We start from the raw sequence: 24,186 nt of genomic DNA, 5'->3' as shown, positions 1-24,186 counted from the left end.
TGATCCAAAATCTTGGAAAAAGAATGGAGAAAATACAAGAAATGTTTAACAAGGACCTAGAAGAACTAAAGAGCAAACAAACAATGATGAACAACACAATAAATAAAATTAAAAATTCTCTAGAAGGAATCAATAGCACAATAACTGAGGCAGAAGAACAGATAAGAGACCTGGAAGATAGAATAGTGGAAATAACTACCACAGAGCAGAATAAAGAAAAAAGAATGAAAAGAATTGAGGACAGTCTCAGAGACCTCTGGGACAACATTAAGCGCACTAACATTCAAATTATAAGGATCCCAGAAGAAGAAGAGAAAAAGAAAGGGACTGAGAAAATATTTGAAGAGATTACAGTTGAAAACTTCCCGAATATAGGAAAGGAAATAGTCAATTAAGTCCAGGAAGCATAGAGAGTCCCATACAAGATAAATCCAAGGAGAAACATGCCAAGACACATATTAATCAAACTATCAAAAATTAAATACAAAGAAAAAATGTTAAAAGCAGCAAGGGAAAAGGAACAGATAATATACAAGGGAATCCCCATAAGGTTAACAGCTCATCCTTCAGCAGAAACTCTGAAAGCCAGAAGGGAGTGGCAGGACATATTTAAAGTGATGAAAGGGAAAAACTTACAACCAAGATTACTGTACCCAGCAAGGATCTTATTCAGATTCAACTGAGAAATTAAAAGCTTTACAGACAAGCAAAAGCTAAAAGAATTCAGCACCACCAAACCAGCTTTACAACAAATGCTAAAAGAACTTCTCTAGGCAGGAAACAAAAGAGAAGAAGACCTATAATAACAAACCCAAAACAATTTAGAAAATGGTAATAGGAACATACATATCAATAACTACCCTAAATGTAAATGGATTAAATGCTCCAACCAAAAGACATAGACTGACTGAATGGATACAAAAACAAGACCCATATATATGCTGTCTACAAGAGACCCACTTCACACCTAGGGACACATACAGACTGAAAGTGAGGGGATGGAAAGATATTCCATGCAAATGGAAACCAAAAGAAAGCTGGAGTAGCAATTCTCATATCAGACAAAATAGACTTCAAAATAAAGACTATTACAAGAGACAAAGAAGGACACTACATAATGATCCAGAGATCAACCCAAGAAGATATAACAATCGTAACTATTTACGCACCCAACATAGGAGCACCTCAATACAAAGGCAAATGCTAACAGCCATAAAAGGGGAAATCGACAGTAACACAATCATAGTAGAGGACTTTAACACCCCATTTTCACGAATGGACAGATCATCCAAGATGAAAATAAATAAGGAAACACAGCTTTAAATGACACATTAAACAAGATGGACTTAATTGATATTTATAGGACATTCCATCCAAAAACAACAGAATACACTTTCTTCTTAAGTGCTCATGGAACATTCTCCAGGATAGATCATATCTTGGGTCACAAATCAAGTCTTGGTAAGTTTAAGAAAATTGAAATCGTATCAAGTATCTTTTCCGACGACAACGCTGTGAGACTAGATATCAGCTACAGGAAAAAATCTGTAAAAACTACAAACACATGGAGACTAAACAATACACTACTTAATAACCAAGAGATCACTGAAGAAATCAAAGAGGAAATCAAAAAATACCTAGAAACAAATGACAATGAAAACACGATGACCCAAAACCTATGGGATGCAGCAAAAGCAGTTCTAAGAGGGAAGTTTATACCAATACAATCCTACCTCAAGAGACAAGAAAAATCCCAAATAAACAACGTAACCTTTTTCCTAAAGCCGTTAAAGAAAGAACAAAAAACCCCAAAGTTAGCAGAAGGAAAGAAGTCATAAAGATCAGATCAGAAATAAATGAAAAAGAAATGATGAAAACAATAGCAAAGATCAATAAAACTAAAAGCTGGTTCTTTGAGAAGATAAACAAAATTGATAAACCATTGGCCAGACTCATCAAGAAAAAAAAGGAGAAGACTCAAATCAATAGAATTAGAAATGAAAAGGAGGAGTAACAACTGACACTGCAGAAATACAAAGAATCATGAGATTACTACAAGCAACTCTATGCCAATAAAATGGCCAACCTGGAAGAAATGGACAAATTCTTAGAAAAGCACAACCTTCTGAGACTGAAGCAGGACGAAATAGAAAATATAAACAGCAATCACAAGCACTGAAATTGAGACTGTGATTAAAATCTTCCAGCAAACAAAAGCCCAGGACCAGATGGCTTCACAGGCGAATTGTATCAAACATTTAGAGAAGAGCTAACACCTATCCTTCTCAAACTCTTCCAAAATATAGCAGAGGGAGGAACAAACTCACTCTATGAGGCCATCATCACCCTGATACTAAAACCAGACAAAGATGTCACAGAGGAAGAAAACTATAGGCCAGTATCACTGATGAACATAGATGCAAAAATCCTCAACAAAACACTAGCAAACAGAATCCAACAGCACATCGAAAGGATCATACACCATGGTCAAGTGGGGTTTATCCCAGGAATGCAAGGATTCTTCAATATATGCAAATCATACACCATACTAACCAACTGAAGGAGAAAAACCATATGATCATCTCAATAGATGCAGAAAAAGCTTTTGACAAAATTCAACACCCATTTATGATAAAAACCCTCCAGAAAGTAGGCATAGAGGGAACTTACCTCAACATAATAAAGGCCATATATGACAAACCCACAGCCAACATCATTCTCAGTGGTGAAAAACTGAAACCATTTCCTCTCAGATCAGGAGCAAGACAAGGTTTGTCCACTCTCACCACTGTTATTCAACATAGTTTTGGAAGTTTTAGCCACAGCAATCAGAGAAGGAAAAGAAATAAAAGGAATCCAAATTGGAAAAGAAGAAGTAAAACTGTCACTGTTAAAAAAAGAAACAAAAACAAAACTGTCACTGTTTGCAGATGACATGATAATATACATGGAGAATCCTAAAGATGCTACCAGAAAACTACAGCTAATCAATGAATTTGGTAAAGTAGCAGGATACAATTTAATGCACAGAAATCTCTTGCATTTGTATATACTAATGATGAAAAATCTGAAAGAGGAATTAAGGAAACACTCCCATTTACCACTGTAACAAAAAGAACAAAGTACCTAGCAATAAACCTACCTAAGGAGACAAAAGACCTGTATGCAGAAAACTATAAGACACTGATGAAAGAAATTAAAGATGATACAAAGAGATCGAGAGATGTACCATGTTCTTCGATTGAAGAATCAACATTGTGAAAATGACTATACTACCCAAAGCAATCTACAGATTCAATGCAATCCCTATCAAACTTCCAATGGCATTTTTCACAGAACTAGAACAAAAAATTTTACAATTTGTATGGAAACACAGGAGACCCCGGAATAGCCAAAACGATCTTGAGAAAGAAAAATGGAGCTGGAGGAATCAGGCTCCCGGACTTCACACTATACTACAGAGCTACAGAAATCAAGACAGTATGGTACTGGCACAAAAACAGAAATATAGATCAGTGGAACAGGATAGAAAGCCCAGAGATTAACCCACACAACTATAGTCACCTTATTTTTGATAAAGGAGGCAAGAATATACAATGGAGAAAAGACAGCCTCTTCAATAAGTGGTGCTGGGAAAACTGGAAAGCTACATGTAAAAGAATGAAATTACAACACTCCTTGATACCATACACAAAAATAAACTCAAAATGGATTAACGACCTAAATGTAAGGCCAGACACTATAAAACTCTTAGACGAAAACATAGGCAGAACACTGTATGACATAAATCACAGTAACATCCTTTCTGACCCACCTCCTAGAGAAATGGAAATAAAAACAAAAATAAACAAATGGGACGTAATGAAACTTAAAAGCTTTTCCACAGCAAAGAAAAACGTAAACAAGACGAAAAGACAGCCCTCAGAATGGAAGAAAATATTTGCAAATGAAGCAACTGACAAAGGATTAATCTCCAGAATTTACAAGCAGCTCATGCAGTTCAATATCAAAGAAACAAACAACCCAATCCAAAAATGGGTAGAAGATCTAAATAGACATTTCTCCAAAGAAGATATACATATTGAAAACAAACATATGAAAGAATGCTCAACATCACTAATCATTAGAGAAATGCAAATCAAAACTACAATGAGGTATCACCTCTCAACAGTCAGAATGGCCATCATCAAAAAATCTACAAGCAATAAATGCTGGAGAGGGTGTGGAGAAAAGGGAACCCTCTTGCACTGTTGGTGGGAATGTAAATTGCTACAGCCAGTATTGAGAACAGTATGGAGGTTCCTTAAAAAAACTACAAATAGAACTACCATATGATCCAGCAATCCCACTACTGGGCATATATCCTGAGAAAACTGTAATTCAAAAAGAATCATGTACCACAATGTTCATTGCAGCTCTATTTGCAATAGCCAGGACATGGAAGCAACCTAAGTGTCCATCGACAGATGAATGGATAAAGAAGATGTGGCCCATATAGACAATGGAATATTACTCAGCCATAAAAAGAGATGAAATTGAGTTATTTGTAGTGAGGTGGATGGACCTAGAGTCTGTCATACAGAGTGAAGTAAGTCAGAAAGAGAAAAACAAATACCTTATGCTAACACGTATATATAGAATCTAAAAAAAAAAGTTCTGAAGAACATAGGGGCAGTACAGGAATAAAGATGCAGACATAGAGAATGGACTTGAGGATTGAGGACACGAGGAGGGGGAAAGGTAAGCTGGGACGAAGTGAGAGAGTGGCATGGACTTATATATACTACCAAATGTAAAATAGATAGCTAGTGGGAAGCAGCCCGATAGCACAGGGAGATCAGCTCGTTGCTTTGTGACCACCTAGAGGGATGTGATGGGAGGGTAGGAGTGAGATGCAAGAGGGAGGAGATATGGGGATATATGTATATGTATAGCTGATTCACTTTGTTATACAGCAGAAACTAACACACCATTGTAAAGCAATTATACTTCAATAAAGATGTTAAAATAAATAAAGAAATAAATTAATAAATAAAAAAAAGTAAAGGCTTTTAAAAATACATAATATATATATGTGTGAGTACAGGTTTATATACACTGTATATATACATTATATATATATACACACACACATATAGTGTGCGTATACACACCTTGAATGGAAAAGAATTGGCCAGACTGAATAGAAGTACACAACTGTCATAGGGAGGCATATTCTAGATAGTGTTCCATCTCTGTATGTTCACCAGCCTTCTCTCATCACTCACTACCTATGTGCTTTAGGAAAGAGAGATTTATGGACTAATGTAAAGAACTAAAGCTGTACAGACTTGACAAATAAGGTAGGAGATCTCTTCCTGATCATCAAATGGCTGGTGGCTCAGGGCACTGAGATTTGTTCACAAAGAACAGAGGGCACAGAATAAACATATTTCATGTTGTGATAGATTCAAGGTTTGTTTATAGTGTTCTGAGGTAGAATTATAGAAATGATTGGTAGTTTCTCTGCAATGAAATTTATTATTTTTTTAATAAAGAGAAATGAATCAATGAATTTTATTATTTTAATGAGTTTTAGCTACAAAGGTGCATAGAGAGCATCTGGTCCAGTGGTTCCCAGCTCAGGTTCCTGAACCACTGGGGTCCTCTGAGCTAGAAACAGGGGTGACAGTGGTGATGGTTCTGTAAGCCATTTTCAGAAGCTTAATGGAAATCATACATTTACCTGCATTATGACCACAAGGTCTGTTATTGAACAAATGGAGTTTGTTTGGTTTATTAACTCTCAATATACTGTTAGGGTCCATTTTAAATGTTTTAGTTTCTTTATGAGCAGTTCTTACTATTTTATGTAATGATTGATATTCATTACTTATTTTTTCATAGACATCTTCCAAAGAACAAAGAGAATTTGCTTTAGAAAAGAAAAAAAATTCATATTATCTTAGCATTACCATACTGGCCAATTGGACCCTTTCATAAATCTAAAATACATTTTGGAACCTTAGTGATCTTATTTTTCTTGCTTCTTGAAATATTTTACTGTTTCATCATCATAGATATTATTTCATCACTTTTCATTAACTGTTCTCTACTATGAACTCATGAATCAATGAGTAAACAGTATATCTCTAAGAATGAAAAGGACATATGGTATTTTCATACAGTTAATCTTTCGCATAATATTTTGTGATAGGAACCTTGAAAATTCTGTTTGCTAAAATGACGTGACCATATTTTTTTTCTTTTTTGATGGTATTTATGTACCAAATTTTATTTCATATAGTTTGTAACAAGACAACTGCTGAAGGCAAAGGCAAAGACAAAGATGATTGAAAGGAAATAGATTATGTAGAAATGAAACAATTTATTGGATTGATCACATTAATTGGTAATTATAAATTTAATAATGAAAATGTTTTACAATTATAGATCAAAGAAGATGGCTGGGCCATCCTCTCTTCAACAAAAGTGTGAGCCATAACAGTTTTTTAAAGTGTTACATTTTGATGATGCAAATACAAGAAGAATTGGAAGTAATGATAAGCTAAAAGCTATTAGTAGAAATGTATTTGTAATCTAGAATCACTTGGGTGGTGCAGGTGTGAGAAAAAACAGAAATAATCAGTTAGAATTTATTAAAGATGTATTTGAAATCTGGAATCAGGGTATATGAAATACTTATATTTAAGGCTTGTACATGACAAATCATGATGCACAGTTGATGCACAGTTAGCTGCATTCAAAGGATGTAGCCCATTTTGGGTGGATATACCTTCAAAACCAGGAAAATAGTGGAGTATAATGAGTTTACTATACTTTGTTATTAAAGTTCCCAGTAATTAATTTTCTTTCTTTTTAAATAACAGCTTTATTGAGATAAAATTCACATATCTAAAATTTACTTTTTAAAGTATTTCAGTGCCTTTGAGTGTACTCACAGAATTGTGCTACCAACAGTGCTATCTAATTTTTAGAACTTGTTCATCATCCTGAAGAGATGCCCCCATACCCATTAGTATCACTCCCCATTGTCCCCTCCCCCTCCAGCCCATGGCAACCAGTAATCTGCTTTGTCTCTAGTGATTTGTCTGTTCTAGACATTTCATATAAATGGAATCATAATATGTGTTCTTTTGTGACTGATTACTTTCACTTAACAATGTTTTCAGGGTTCATACATAGTAAACCATGTATCAGTGTTTCATTCCTTTTTATGGTTGAATTATATTCCATTATATGTGTATACCACATTTTGTTCATTCATCAGTTGATGGACATTTGGGTCAGTTCCACATTGGGGCTACCATGAATAATGCTGCTATGAACATTCATATACATGTTGTTGGGTGGACATATGTCACTTTTATTGTGTACATATCTAGGGTCATATGGTAACTCTTTATTTTACATTTTGAGGAATTGCCAAAATGTTTTCTGAAGTGGTTGCACCATTTTACATTACCAAAAATGTATAAGGGTTCCAATTTCTCCACATCCTTGTTAACACTTATTACTGTCTTTTTAGTTCTAGCCATCTAACTGGGTATAAAGTGGTAGCTCATTGTAGTTTTTGTTGGAATTTCCCTAATGACTAATGATGTTGAACATCTTAGCATGTGCTTTTTGTCCATGTATATCTTCTTTGGAGAAACGTCTATTTGTATCCTTTGCTTTTTTAAATTGAATTCCAGTAGTTGGTTTTCAACATCTCTTATTCTTCTGTAAATTATTTGAAAGTAACTTAAAAATATAAAAATGGTTCATTGGTAGTAACCGTTATTATTAATAAATGGTAATAATTTTTTCTTGGTAAATTGAGGGTTAAATTTTTTCAAAATATAGAATCTGTTTTGGAGAAAAATTTAAAATGCAGATGCTGGGAATCTCTCATTTGCCTTCTCTTTACCGATGAAAAACTTGAGAGCAAGATTGAAGTCAAACAGTTAAATATCTAGAAAAACCTTGTCTCTTAGTTTCTGATCTACTCTTTATTTTAGTTATCTAAAATAACACCATGGTCTTAGTATTATTTGGTGTATTATTTGGTGTATTATTTGGTGTACAATATTATATGTTACAGGTGTACAATATAGTGATTCACAATTTTTAAAGGTTACACTTCATTTATAGTTATTATAAAATATTTACTATATTCCCTGTGTTGTACAATATATCCCTGTAGCTTATTTTATACCTAATAGTTTGTACCTCTTAATCCCCTACCGCTGTATTGCCCCTACCCACCTCCTTCTCCCCACTCATAACCACTAGTTTGTTCCCTGTATCTGTGAATCTGTGGAAGGATTTTTTTTAACATGGAAGAAAAATCAGTGTCTACTTGGGTCTTGATTTTTATATTTTCATCTTTTATATTACCGTCTGCTTTTCATGACTATCCTCCTAAACCAGTTTTTATGATGAACCATGGTTTCAAGCTATTGTATAATGGTGTCACTTGCTAACTTGTGCTGTTGGGAAAGGGTTTGAGCCCTCATCGAGGGAATTTCTTGTGGCAAAGTTGGCAAAGCAGAACAAGAGCCACAGCCACAGTCCCATTTTTGGTGAGCTTGTAAGGTCCCTGCAGAGTTCTCAGCAGTGACATGGAAGGCTTGCAGCTTGCTCATTCATGCCCCATCAAGTCCAGCCTTGCCTACTCCTATCCTTTTCCTCATTCTCTTCCCCAATGGATTGTGAAAAGTAGCTCACTGAGAAGCCTAAGTAAATGTGTGTATTAAGCATTTTCTTACCTTACTGGAGGTAAGCAAACGGCCCTCCATCCTCACTTAGATACTAATACCTTCCAGTTATACAAGGTTTAGAGATTGGGAGCTGGAGGCTAGTGTCACAAGAAGAAAATAGAAGATGCCAAGTAGACCCCCTGCCCTTATGTGTAAGTGGCTTCCTGACTTGCATTTGGGCTTTTGTGAATTTTCTTAGAGATGAGTCAGATTGTCTGATTCTAAGAACCATAATTAGGGTTTAGGTCTCTGCTCACCCCCAGTCATTCATACCCAGGTGCTTCTTGCCACTTCCCTAAACATGTAATACTCATTGAACTGTTCAGTATGTGTCCAGGGACACATTGTGGAGAAATGTAAGAAACTCCCTGTATGTGAAATAAAAGATGTTACCTGGTGTTTTCAATTATTTTAAAATTTGTTTTTTCTATCTTTTTTCTAGATATTGAAAGATATAGTAAAAGATATATGAAGGTGTACAAAGAAGAGTGGATACCAGGTAATTGTAAAACTGAAAATGTTAAAATAATCTTTAAAGGCTATCTCCCTACCCCATACTTTTTAGGACAAATTTTGTATTTTCACCATAGGAAAATAGTCTGGCTCTTTTCCTATAATTAATTAGCAACATATATCTTTTGAAAACTAAGATGAAAAGATTTTTATATTGTAACACAGAAGGGTTGAAGTGTTTCTTTTGGAAATTCTTAGGATACTTTGTTTTTTTTTTATAAACTGGGGCTCACCAGAACCATTGGGTTTTCCATTTCCTTTTGCCACAATCACAGTTTTAGTCTCTAATACCAGTAGTCCTCACTGCTGTGCACCTGCGTGATTTTATAGCTTCTGAGGAGAAATCAAGTCTAGCTTTTTGAATATTTTAAGCCAAGTTTGTGTATCTTCCTTTCTTTCCAGCAGGCATAGACTCTTTTTGATTGTTAAGATGCCTTTTTAACAGAACCATACCTAAGGGTTTTTTTTTTCAACATTCACAAAATTGCCTTGGATAGAGACAAGGTGAAAGGGGGCTGCAGAGAACTCATCCAGTTCATTCATTTTATAGAAAATTAACAGTTGCCATAGAAATGAAGAGACCTGTCAGGACGACATGGACCATACTTCTAAAACCCAGGTCTCCTCATTTTAACTCACTTTCCTTTGACATCTCTGTCCTTGGTGTGTTATAGAAACTGCCTGTATGTAAATGCATAAGTTGCATTTACAGCATTATTGTTTTCCTGACTTACAGTGCTCTTTCTTTTCAGTGCCAATTATTGATAAGGTTGTGTCCCTCTGAAAACACTGTCTTAGGTCTCTCATTTCTTCTACTTCATAAACATTCATCTCTAAATGATTCTCTTTAAATACTTTCTTATGATCACCTGTGTATTGTTTATAAAAAGAAACATATTTAAAGCAAAATTTATTAGTTCGGCTAAAATAACTTGAGATATAAATGTTTTCTGCAAAAGACACTGAGTTTTTCTTTTATTAGCAGGCAGCATTTTTTTTTTTTTTTTTTTTGCAGTACGTGGGCCTCTCACTGCTGTGGCCTCTCCCATTGTGGAGCATAGGTTCCAGACGCGCAGGCTCAGCAGCCATGGCTCACGGGCCCAGTTGCTCTGCTGCATGTGGGATCTTCCCGGACTGGGGCACGAACCCGTGTCCCCTGCATCAGCAGGCAGACTCTCAACCACTGCGCCACCAGGGAAGCCCTAGCAGGCAGCATTTTTATCTATTTTCATGTTGCATCATTTTTCTGATTAAGCTTAAAAATGAAAAGGAAGTGACAAATTAAAGGAATTGTTTAATTAATGCAGGCAAAATTATTAATTGGAGGGAATTTACTTTTCCATAGCTATTTGTATTTTTAATTTTAAAATTTTCCTATAATTATTAGAATTGTTTATTTAGTTTTGCATGTATTAGGATTGTGATCACATATTTTAACTTTTGAAAAAAAATTTTATTACATAAGAAATACATATCAGGGCTTCCTTGGTGGCGCAGTGGTTGAGAATCCGCCTGCCGATGCAATGGACACGGGTTCGTGCCCCAGTCCGGGAGGATCCCACATGCCGTGGAGTGGCTGGGCACGTGGGCTGTGGCTGCTGAGCTTGCACATCGGAGCCTGTGCTCCGCAACGGGAGAGGCCACAACAGTGAGAGGCCTGCGTACCACAAAAAAAAAAAAAAAAAGAAAGAAATACATATCAACTACAGGGCTTCCCTGGTGGCGCAGTGGTTAAGAATCCGCCTGCCAATGCAGGGGACACGGGTTTGAGCCCTGGTGTGGGAGGAGCCCATATGGCGCGGAGCAACTAAGCCCGTGCGCCACAACTACTGAGCCTGCGCTCTAGAGCCCACGAGCCACAACTACTGAGCCCACAAGCCTAGAGCCCATGCTCCGAAACAAGGGAAGCCGCCACAATGAGAAACCTACACACCGCAACGAAGAGTAGCCCCCACTCACCACAACTAGAGAGAGCCGGCGCGCAGTAATGAAGACCCAATGCAGCCAAAAATAAATAAGTTAAATAAATAAATTAAAAAAAAATACATATCAACTACAGAAAACTTACAAAATACAGAGTAGTTAAATAAATAACAGTTAAGAAAAACAGCTGTAATCCTAACATTCTCAAGGAATTACTGTAATATTTTGTCCCCAACCTAGAGCTTTCTCTGCACAAATATATATAAAAATATTTATATGGTAGGTTTATTTTTTAAATGGAATTCTGTATGTATTGTTTTAGAAGCTTTTTTAATTTACCAGTATATCATGAATAACTTTTCATGCCCATAAATATTTTTCTATATTTTTTGTTATGAAAATTTGTGTTTGAAATTAATTATATAAATACTGTATAGCTGTTAAAAGAATGTTGTAGAAATTTTATAACACTGTTTCAAAGCTATTTTAATAAACTTTTTTTCTTCATAGGAGAAAATATATCACTGTTATAATTTGATCCCAGCTAAATATGTATAGTCAGATATTAAGAAACTTTATTTCCTTTGCATGAGCAACTATCATGTTCTTTAAATAGTTATAGCTAGTGCCAGTAATTCCTAGAGGAAACTGTCATTTTTATATTTCTCCTTTTGTACACACAGATTGGAGAAGACTCCCTAGAGAGTTGATGCCAAGAAAAAAATGCAAAAAAGGTACATTAACTAATATAATAATAATAATCCAGGTGGGAAAAGGTTATTGCTTAACTTCCATTTAATATGGAACTGTCAATCTAATGTTACACTCAATGTTCTGAATGCTTTTTCTTAAAATATTTTTGACATTATGATTATTTTGTTGGAGCCTTTTGCTGTTGATTTTTTGTTTTGTTTTCTTTGTTTTTTTAATTGTTTTTCCTTTAATTATGGAATTTTGATATGCTAGGAAAGACTTTTCAATTATGTAGATATTCTCATTTGCATATTTGAAAGTTTTAAAATGATTATACTGGCTATATTTTAAGTTTTTAACTAAAACATTTGGAACTGGTAACGTTTGGGAACTGTCGAATAGAACTTTATGATGTACATAAAATATCACAGTGAAACCTTCTGTTGTGTTATTCTTTCATAATTCCACTGAATACAAAGTTGTTGAGCATCTACTATTGCCAGACACTGTGCTAAGAGGGATAAAACAGTGAGCAAAGTAGGAGTAATCCTCGCCCTCACAGAGCTCACAGTCAGTTGGAGTAAAGACATTAAACGTAACACACTGTCTTCACTGGGAGGCCAGGGAAGGGTTCTTTGAGGAGGTACAATTGAACTCCAGATTGAAGGATGAGTACTAGCTTGCTAAGATGAGGTTGTGGGAGAGACATTGGAGAAATTGGGTTTTTTAATGTGTTTTTATTGTTGAGTTTTAGGAGTTCTTTGTATATTTTGGATGATAGTCTGTAGGAAAAACACTCTTGCTGGGTGTTTGTCCTTTCCTGTCACACCACTACCACATTCACAGCAATTCTGACACCAGATGTATGGAGTTTTTTTCCTGCACATCAAGCCATTCTCTGTAACACCAGCTGTGTCTCCTACAATTTAATTCCGTTCTGACACTAACTGGAGTTAGCACAGACCCCACAGATTAAGGGCTCCGTCCCAGGAGACTACTCCCCACTACAGATGTCAATCACAAGTATAGTGTGTCTTCAGGTTACCCACGACTTTTGTCTGAGTTGGCTACAAATCAGAGGTTCCCATGCCCTCCACCCCCAACCTTGGATTTGATTTGCTAGAACAGCTCACAGAACTTAGGGAAACGTTTACGTACGTTTACCAGTTTACTATATAATAAAGATTATGATAAAGGATACAGATGAACAGTCAGGTGAAAAGATACATAAGATAAAGTCTGGAAGGTCGCCAGCGCAGGAACTTCTGTCTCTGTGGAATTGGGATGTGCCATCTTCTAGTACATGGATATGTTCACCAAGCCAGAAACTCTTGGAACCACATACTTTGGGGATTTTTATGGAGGCTTCATCACATGGGCATGATCAGTCATTAACTCAATCTCCAGCCCCTCTCCTCTTTTCCAAGGGATGGGAGATGAGGCTGAAAGTTCCACGCTTCTAATCATGGCTTGATGTTTATGATAACCCACCTCATCCTGAAGCTGCCCAGCAGCCCACCAAGTGTCACCTCCTTAGAACAAAAGACACTCCTATCACCCAGTAAATTCCAAGGGATTTAGACACATATTAGAACAACAACAAAAAAACACACTATTGTCACTTAGGAAGTTATAAGGGTTTTAGGAGTTCTGTGCCAGGAACCAGGGGCTGAGACCACACAGTCCTTTTTCAAATACGTCTTTTGAAAACATTTTCTCCCAGTCTGTAGCTTGTCTTCTTATTCCTTGACAGTGTCTTTCATACAGCAGTTTTTAATTTTAATGTAGTCCAGCTTATCAGTTCCTTTTTTCATGGATCCTGCCTTTGGTTTTTCCTCTCAGAAGTCATCACCAAGCTCAAGGTCATCTAAATTTTCTCCTATGTTATCTTTTAGGAGTTTTATAGTTTTGTGTTTTACATTTAAGTCTGTGATCCATTTTGAGTTAATTTTTGTGAAGGGTGTAAAGTCTGTGTAAATTCATTTTTTTGCATGTGGAAGTCCAGTTGCCTTTTTCTGTATTTATGTGGGTCTCTTTCTGGGCTCTCTATTTGGTTTCGTTGGCCTATGTATTTATTCTTTCACCTATACCACTGTCTTGATTACGATAGCTTTATAGTATGTTTTAAAGTCAGGTAGTGCCAGTCCTCTAACTTTGTTATTTTTCTTCAGTGTTGTGTTGGCTATTCTGGGTCTTTTGCCTCTCCATACATACAGTAGAGTCAGTTTGTCGATTTCTGCAAAATAATTTACTAGGATTTTGATTGAGATTGCGTTGAATTTATAGATGAAGTTGGGAAGAAATGATACCTTGAAGATATTAGCTCTTCCTATCCATGAATATGGAATATCTCTCCATTTATTTAGTTCTCTGATTTCATTAATCAGAGTTTTGTAGTGTTCCTCATATAGATCATTTTGTTAGATTTTTACCTAAGTATTTCATTTTGGTGGGTACTAATGTAAATAGTACTATGTTTTTAATTTCAAATTCTACTTGTCAATTGTTCATATATAAGAAATCTATTGATTTTTTGTATTAACCTGTATCCTATAACCCTGCTATAATTGCTTATTAGTTCCAGGAGTTTTTTAGCCAGTTCATTCAGATTTTCTACATGTCGTCTGTGAACAAAGGAAGTTTTATTTTTTCCTTCCCAATCTACATACCTTTTGCATCCTTTTCTTATCTTATTGTATTAGCTAGGACTTCCAGTGAAATGTTGAAAAGCAGTGATGAGAGGGAACTTTCTTGCCTTGTTCCTGATCTTAGTGGCAGAGTGTCAGATTTTTATTATTAATGATATCAAGTTTTTCACCACTAAGTATGATGTAACTATAGGGTGTTTTTGTAGATATTCTGTATCAAGTTGAAGAATTTCCCCTCTGCTCCTAACTTACTAAGAGTTTTTATCATGAATGGCTGTTTGATTTTGTCATATGCTTTTTCTGCATCTATTGGTATGATCATGTGATTTTTCTTCTTTAGCTTGTTAATGTGATGGATTACATTAATTGATTTTGGACCAGCCTTATATCCCTGGGGTAAATCCCCCTTGACTGTGGTGTATAATTCCTTCTATACGTTGTTGGATTGGATTTGAGAATATTTTGTTGAGGAGTTTTGTATCTTTATTCATGAGAGATAGTGATCTTTAGTTTGATTTCTCATAATATGTGTCTGATTTTGGTATTAGGGTAATTCTGACCTCATAGAATGAGTTAGGAAGTACTCCTTCGACTTCTGTCTTTTGAAAGAGATCCCCCTCCCCTTTTTAACAGCTTTATTGAGATATAGTTGACATATAATAAAATGCACATATTCGAAACATACAATTTGGTGAATTTTGACATATATATTTTAAATGGAAGTATTTTTATTTTGTTTTATTTCAAAGCTATAACATATAAGAATATTTAGCTTGATTGAGAACAGAATTATTATATACTGAGATATGATAGTTTACCTGCTGTCCTTTATACCCTTGGCTTTTCTTAGACAAATATATTATTTTCACAATAAAATAACATTTGCTTGAATGATACTGGTCATGTCCTAGTGGATCACAAATTTTTAGCAGACTTTAAAGAGCTGAAAAGAATATATCTGATTTGGAGGAATTAATGTTCAAATACATCCCACCAGCTGCTCATCCCTAGAATCACATATATACATTGATGATTTGTAAAAGCTTCCAGTGCATCAGGATTTTCATTTGTTGACAACGAAAACAACAAAACTTTCTTTTTCCATTCTTCTTAATATTTTTATTTCATATTGTATAATTTTTGTGTTATGTTCCTGGTAAGCTTATACTCTCTCTTTTGTTAAAATGGCCTCCCCTGATTTACATGAAAGTAGCCAATACCAAAAGAGCCAAAGACTGAAAAAGTTTGTTTCTTGAAGAACCAGCTATTGGCAGGTGTTGAAAGAAACAAAAAAATTCAAATATATGCATGTATTTGGCCAAAGATGAAAAAAAAATTCATGTAAATGTTTTGGGGTTGAAACAGTCTTTTAACAACTTTTCATAATTTGACACTTCTTTCTCAATTATAAATAATATATAGCCAGAATTGCTGAGTAGACTTGAATATGCAACTGACTTTCTTGGCTAAGAGATTAATAATTTTTATAAGTTTATTTACCTGACCATGTTCTATAATATCCATTTAACAGATTTATGTGTGTGAAATTTAAATAATTTGATAAAAACTCCTTAGAGAAAAAGACTTCTTGATGTAAGTTACATTCTTAGCTAGTGTTTTCTGGCATCAATATTATATATTGAGAGCTTGTTCGTATATGATATTTTATGTGCTACAATTCAGATTAAACAGTCTTTGCTCTCAAGGGGAACAGAGATAGTTACCCATCATTAAATCTAACTATTTTTTTTATAACTTTTGTTTGAGCAAAACCTCACTAATATGTATGTTTGGGAGGTCTGAACTCAGTGACTCCCCAAGGGGCAATTTGGTATCACATAATAAATTGTAAATTCCATCAGTTATGGGTCATGCACCACAATCTAAAAATTTCTTCTTCTATAGGTTAAATGTTAATCTTTAACAAAATTACATCTTTCTGAGCCATATTTTCCTCTGTTACCAAGTAATTTCTAGGTATTTAGTTTGATTTTGGGAAAGAATGGTAATACTTTTTGATCACCATGGGACAATTTTGTAACATATCATAGTATTTTGGTAACTGACTAGCAGGATCTATATGTGAAACAATTCTTAATACCCTGCAGTTTCACATTAGCCTCAAAATGCAATATTTTTGATACAGCTTAAAAAATTTTGTATCCCAAAGCTATTAAAACATTTTATTTATATTGCTTTGAGTTTTCAGATTCATATGACGGGTGTGTTCCATTTAACTATTTTAATCTTCATTACAAAGATAATGCTATGCTGCCCTGAATATAACCTCTTTCTCATCTCTTTAACCACTGGCAAATACATATTTATTCTACACTTGTATGTTTTTTAATTGAAGTATAGTTGACTTACATATTATATTAATTTCAGATGTACAACATAGTATTGTGACAACTTTTATACATCATGAAATGATCACTACTATGAGTCTAGTTACCACCGATCACCATATAAAGTTATTACAATATTATTGACCTATTCCCTGCACTGTACATTACATCCTCGTGATTATATATTTTATAACTGGAAGTTTGTTTTTTATTTTCCCAAACCTGGTACGATTGCCCTATTTAAAATTTCCTGATCAGTGAACAGGAAGCCAGTGCAGATGATACATTTGTGGGAGCCTTTCACTGGCCCTCTAGTGCTTCTACCTGAGGGAACATTGTCGCAGTTTTGGCCCTGAGGACAGTAAATGCCAATTCAAATTTTCAGTAGAGATATCTGGTTGCAGTCTTAGAAAATATCCTATTAAGTGATTATCGTTTACTCCTCACCATGGAAAATGGGTGATGTGTGCTGATTTATTTTGTTCATTCTTTAGGAAAATTAATTCATCCTGCAAATTATGTGTGCCTGGTATGGCATACCAGCATGCTAGATGGCATATTAAAAGGCGAAGACATTTAATATACAATTGCTGTTATAGAAAAATGTGTTAACAGTGGTTTTACTTCAGCAGGCCCCAAATCCAAAAAGGCAAAAGATACAGGCAAAGGCACTTCACTCACTAATACTGCAGATGTATTGAAGAAAATTGAGGTAAGGTTTTCTTCTTATTATAAGAACAAACTGAAAAAATGTCATACCTCTTTTTGTCTTCTTCCACCTTAACACCTTCTCTCTCTTTTAAATAACGTGTACACTTGGCAGAGCCAAGCCCAGCATACAGGGTAACTAGCAAGATTTGAACATTGTTGGCTGGGAGATATGGGGACTCCATTCTGTCCTCTCTACGACTCACCTGTCAGCTTGCCTCACCTTTTGTCACCTGACTCCTTTCCCACTCTATTCCTCTTTTCCCCTTGCATTTGGATTATGCATGGGAAAGAAACATGAATGTATATCTTTAAAAATCTCTCATTTTTTCCTCTTATTGGTATATGTGTATTTTTAATGCTTTTCTTCTGCTTTATGTTTAAGTGTAGAAGATTCTATTGAGGGAAAATCCTATCTTATGGCACTAATTTTTATATCTTTATTTTTTAATATTTCAAAAAAAAGATGTAAAATTAAAAAGATGAATAAACTAAAAATATGCCCTCCCATCCCTGTCCCTAGCCATCCATTCAATTCCTCTATTTTAGATGGCCAGTGTTACCAGTTTCTTATATATCCTTCCAGAAACATTTTATGCATAGAAAATACAGATTTTTTTTCTTTTTAATGACAAAAAAGCAGCATATTGCACTGTTTTGCCTCTTCACCTTATCACTTAAAATATCTTGGCAATGTTTCCATGTCAGTCTGTGAAAGAGTTCCCTCATTCTTTTCTTTTTCTTCTTTTTTTTTTTTTTGGCTACACTATAAGAATGAACCATAATTTATTTAATCAGTAATCTATTGATGGACATTATGTTTCATCTAGTGTTTCACCATTATAAACAATGCTGCAGTGAATCCATGTTAAGTATGCGATTTCACATGTTTAGGATAGATTTCTAGAAGTAGACTTGTTAGGTCAGCTGTTATGTGTACTGTATAATATGGAAAATATGGATAAATATTGGCAGATCATTCTCCAATGAGGTTATACCAGTTTATTCCCTTTATTCCCACTATCAATGCGTGAATTACCTTGCATTGATGGTGATGGTGATGGTAATGATAATGATGATGATGATAATGATAGCAGCTAGTGCTTTTTAAGAACTTTTTAAATAGCAGGCTCTTTGATGAGCTATTTACATCCATTATGCGCTTAAGGCTTCATAACAACAAAGAGAGATGGGTATTATTATTCCTTACTTACCGATGAGGACGTCAAGCCTTTAAAACTTTTACTTGCCTGGCCAAGTTGGCATAGCTATCTGGTAACAGAAACTCATCTTTTTAAATTTTACTTTTGACCAGTACTTGAGCTGAAGATAACAGGTCTGAAAATCAAGCCAGGAGGATTGTTGAAGGAATAGCAATAACTGTCAGGTTTTACTGTGGTGGAATGATGGATGGAGTTGCAGAACTAGCCATCTTGTATTGATTGAACACAGATTCTGACTGTTCTTAAAACTTCCTGGAAAGAAGTTGCTAAGATGACATGGGCTATAAGGAAGATAGATCTGGACCTCTGGATGTGGTTTCTCCTCAGAACAAGTTGTATTTCCTTATTCCCTACATTTAAACACCTTTTTTCATTACACACTTCGTTAAAACTGGAATTTTAAATCTAGAAATCCCAATGAGTTAGAAGCTTTATTTAATAGAGCAAAGTTAGCTTCCAGATGACTCCATTATTGTTCATTTCTTCAGCAAAAGTAGTTGCAAGTTTTCTTTAATGGAACTTCTGTGATGGAGAGGGGATGACATCCAGTCAAATCTCATGGTTATTGTGTGAATAATCAGACAGCAGTAAACTAATATTTGAGCTTATTTCTGTATGACATACAGGTGGCTCTGTGAGTGGTCTATGGTATTTAAGCTAGAAGAACTGTTAACTGTTCATAATTCAACTGTTTTCAAAGTGTTTTCACATTGTGTTATTCACATTGTTCTTTAAATAAATCCATAAAGTAGTAGGGGTAAATAGTTATATCTCACAGAAGAGAAAATGGAGACTACTAAGTAGATGAATTAAAACTAATATCTTAACACAAAAGGAATAAAGTGATGAGACAGTGTGTATGAGATCTTTTTTCTAAATTTCATAAATCTGATATTTGTTAACTGATTTAGGTATTTTATTGGTTTGATTTAGGTCTATGTAGTAGAAATAAAGTTGAAGTTATTTATTTAAAGATAATTGAGGTGGCAGTAGTGGAAATCAAGACCTCCTAGTCCCTACATAGCACTGAGTGAATTCTATATTTAAAAATATTTTTACATAACTGGTTTAAATAATTCTGTTGCTAATTATTAACTAATAGCTAATAGCATGATTTTTTCAGATGTAGCGTATACCTTGCACAGAATTAAATAAGTATAGCACTACAGTTCCCTTTTAACTATACAATCTTGTGGGTTGTAGGCCTTTTTACTAGGGTTTGATTAAAATAGAAAAGAAAAAAATTTCATATCTTAATTAACATTAATATGTCATCATTATATGTATGTGTTTTTATAAACACTTAAAAAATCTGTAAATACTATTTTGTTTACATGCAGTTTTCCAAAGGGATTGCCAATTGGTAAAAATTGCACACATTATATTGTAGTAATAACTCATATAAGGTAACATGGGTCAGTATGAAGATAAATCATCTTATGTCTATTACCTTGGTCTTATTTGTTCTACCTAAGTGGGGTAAGGTGACAGGAAGGGTAGAGTTTGAATTTTGATTAAAAATTGAGACTATCTGATGTAGTCTTTCATTGCCTTTGGTTTTCTTAAATTCAAATTTGAATGTAATTAAAGGGATTAAAAAAAATATTTAAGAACCAAATGGAATAGTTAAGTTGTAGTCACACCAAATACAAAACATGTTTTCTCTCTGTATGTAATCTACAGAGCAAATATCTTATAATAGGGTAGAGTATTTACAGATTTATGAATTAGTGTTCTGATTACTGATTAAGAATAATAGTGTTTTAGTTAAAGTGATCTTATGCATTAATTATGAGTATTAATATATGAAATTATTGCTGTCCCCCACCTCCTAGAAAACTGGTGAAATTCTATCGCTTGTGCAAATTAAGCCTAGAACAATTTAGCAAATGGATAGTAACAGTAATAAAAACAGGTCACTTTTTATCAAATGGAAAAAATTATTGGTAGTCACAATAGAAATATAAAGATGTAATCTTAAAGTTAAATCTCTGTCTTATGAGAAGGTGGCAGTGGTTTTGACAAGGTGGATAAGTGGAGCCATCAGGTAATCAAAGTTTCTCTAACTCTGCATCTCTTCTTTGCCTGCATTCTTAGAGTTGCTAATAATTGCTAATATTTACTGAGATTTGAGTTTTAATCTCTCTTTTCTTAATGTACCTGCCAGATACATTAAGAAACAAAAATCCTTGGAAATGGGAAGTAAATAATGAGGGAGAATAGAGATAAGAACATGGATAATCTGCAAATAGGATGACTTGATATTATTTTAAACAGTTTCACTTAGAAACTAAAACATAGACATTTTGAAATGTTACCATTCCATTCTCTTTTCTCCTTTCATGTTTGAAGGAAAACAAAATAACATTCTGAAAGTGCTTCTCCATAAACAGAATCAACTCAATATTTTAGAAGGAGGTAGGATAGGAATCATAAAAATAAAGCATTGGGCAGCAGAGCTGATTTCACAGCATGACTCAAGACCCAGTTATGAAGTAGCAAACTCAGAGAAAATACCAGTGTAATGACAGGCCATTTAGTCCCATCTTTCTTGAGTTAACTCACGGTGTCCTAGGTGGTGGCCTGGAGGCGTCGGTAAGGGAGGGTTAGAATTAGGGTGATAGGTAGCTGTTCTCTTGAGGTTGAGCAGGCAAGTCAGAGTCTAGTGGTTTCCATTTAAATTAATGAAGCTCATTTATACCAGGAATTGGAAAAGAGAGGTGATGGTGAAAAATCAGATGAAGAAAATGAAGAGAAAGAAGGAAGCAAAGAGAAAAGTAAAGAAGGTGATGAGGAGGAGGATGACAATGCTGCAGAACAAGAGGAATATGACGAAGAAGAGCAAGAAGAGGTAATGGTCTATTCTGGGAGAGTAACAAAGCTAACTAAGCTTAAGGATGAGCTAATATGGTATATAATTAAAGTAAACCAACAAACCAAAACCAAGTTGATGGGAACCAGGGGTATATTATTATCACTGGCATCAAGTTCTTGGTACCAGGAGAATTATTATAGCATTGAAATTATAGTGATACCAAATGGAATGTAGGAGGTAAAAGTAACTTGATAGGCAAATTTGAAAGTGGAAGTCCACAAGTTAAGGAAATTGATCAGATTAGTTTAAGATCTATATACATACAACTTTAAGTCAGCAATAAAGTAATTAAGGGTTTAGTCACATAGGTTTGAGGGGGTACTCTGCAATACCATCAGGTTTTAAATCCCAAAGTGCATGTGGACACTATCAGAGAACATTCATAATCCAACCTCAAGTATCTCAGTCAGAACTCAGTGTTTTAGATTTGGGATTTCCAACTTTCAGAAACATGGTGCATTTCAAAATAAGCTGGAGTCAGTCAAGCAGGGTAAGTTTGTTGGTCACGGCCTCTTTGGGACTTTGTAAATGTCTCATGCATTAACCCTAGGCTGAGAGTTTCTTCTGCATTGCAAGTGACCATTGTCTTCACTCCATTTCAGCTTCTCACACCACACTCTGAATCTTTTTTTTTCACCTGAATTGCTCCACCTGAGAAATCTTTATTATATGCTACAAGTACTTTACATTAAATTTTGGATTCCTATAAAATTTATATTGGTGTGCAGTGAGGGGGTACAGAAGCATTTTTATCTGTTTCCAAGTGGTTAGCCAGTTGCCTACCTCACTACTAAATTTTCTTTCTGCATGGATTTGAAATTCTCTTTTATCAGCTATTAGATTCCTTCACCTACTTAGATGTATTTCTGGGCTCTGTTCCATTGATCTATTTCTGAACTATCACTAAGATGTTCCAATTAATAGAAGCTTCTGATTATTTGTTAATATTTTTAGAGCATGTTACCCTTCTTTTTCAGAATTTTCCTGAATATTCTTTGGCTTTTGAAATGCTCTGTTTATAAAGTCTACTTGAGTTGACCTGTGTTGAAATTTAGATCTGTCCTAACAAGAACAGCAAACATTAGGATTCTAGTAATTTCAGAATTCTGTATTGGGTCTTTAACAGAGTCCAAAACACCACCAGTGGGTTTATATAACTATATTTCATTTTTAAAAAACCAACCAACTTTCTACTTTAATAAAGAAAGGATATATATTCTGAGTGTGAGGCTGGGTGAGTCTGGGTATAAGCAAGCTCAAAGCCTTTCCAGATTTAAAGTTACTCTTTGCTCTTTCTAGCAATTAACTGATTAATGAAAAATTACTGCTAATTAACTCACCTGATGTATATTGAGGATTTAAAGAGCATTTTGTTTTGAAGAGTAAAGTGGAGCGAATTATCTATGTAACACCTACATATAAAATTGAGAAAATATAGACTTTTTTCTTTCTGCAGTCTTTTGAGTGTTACAATTAAAGAAAAAAGCAGGGGCCCAAATGAAGCCAAGAACCATTTAAGCCATCAATTTCAACAAGTTCTCACTTTGTACCAATCTTTGTATCAAGATTACTAATCTCACAAAATTACCTAATGCGCATCATTGAACATACTTGGAGGTGCTCATGTCTAAACACAAGTGGCATATGCTCAATTTGAAATACAGTATCCCCTCCTTATTTATTTCCACTTATGTACAAATTGGCTAGCTTATATTTTCACACAAGTGTCCTTGCCAAGATCTCACTTACAAGATGGACTCACTTGAACTCTCAACCATGCCACTCGTCCCTGGTACATGGACTCCGGATTCAGCCAGGTTTCCAGACTGTTGGATTTCTTGGCACCAGAGAAACCAGGCCAACTTCCTAGGGTCTTAGCTGGATACGGAAAATTAAAGTGTTTAGGGAGGGCAAAGTAATGAAATACATATCTGAATAATACAAGTTACCTTTCTTATATTATTTATATAAATCTATATATAAAATCCATGCAGATACTAAAAAAGGTGATATCCAGGAGACTTTCTTACTCTATCATAATTTCTGCTGTAGATAGTAGAGATGTGGAGATTAATTGGGGGGGGGGGGTGAAGTAGAAGAGAATAGCTTTATTGCTTTGCTAGGCAAAGGAGGCCACAGTTGGGCTAATGCCCTCAAAACTGTGTATCCTGGAAATTAATTTTTTTATGGCAAATTTCAATCATTTACAAAAACTAGTGACTAGTAATATAAACACCTACAGACTCATCACCTAGCTTTAACAATGATCAATTCATAGCCAGCCTTTCAGCCACTCTTTCATCCACCCAGTCTGCTCCTTTCCTCCCCACTTCAAGCCTGCAGCTGCCTTGGATTACTTTAAAGCAAATCCCAGGCATTATATCATTTCATCCATAAATATTTCAGTATGTACTCAAAAATAAGGGCTCGGGCTTCCCTGGTGGCACAGTGGTTGAGAGTCCGCCTGCCGATGCAGGGGACACGGGTTCATGCCCCGGTCCAAGAAGATCCCAC

General features: G+C 34.9%; 1 protein-coding gene across 4 annotated transcripts in view; it reads left to right on the top strand.

Annotated features, from left to right (window-relative positions):
- The window catches only part of POLR3G (RNA polymerase III subunit G), a 41,214-nt gene that overhangs the window by 13,194 nt on the left and 3,834 nt on the right, over positions 1–24,186 (top strand). For 3 of the 4 annotated variants that reach the window (XM_027100638.1, XM_027100639.1, XM_027100640.1), the window contains 4 exons: positions 9,184–9,240; positions 11,861–11,911; positions 17,496–17,578; positions 21,502–21,648. In XM_027100638.1, the coding sequence (XP_026956439.1) occupies positions 9,184–9,240; positions 11,861–11,911; positions 17,496–17,578; positions 21,502–21,648 (338 nt within the window). The remainder of the gene's footprint in view (positions 1–9,183; positions 9,241–11,860; positions 11,912–17,495; positions 17,579–21,501; positions 21,649–24,186) is intronic. The other variant, XM_027100641.1, reaches the window with a different exon arrangement.

The sequence above is a fragment of the Aethalodelphis obliquidens genome, unplaced genomic scaffold (genome assembly GCF_003676395.1).
Source record: "Aethalodelphis obliquidens isolate GAN/ISIS:26980383/991018 unplaced genomic scaffold, ASM367639v1 scaffold4, whole genome shotgun sequence".
NCBI classification, from domain to species: Eukaryota; Metazoa; Chordata; class Mammalia; order Artiodactyla; family Delphinidae; genus Aethalodelphis; species Aethalodelphis obliquidens.
This window is presented reverse-complemented; position numbering and strand designations above follow the sequence as displayed.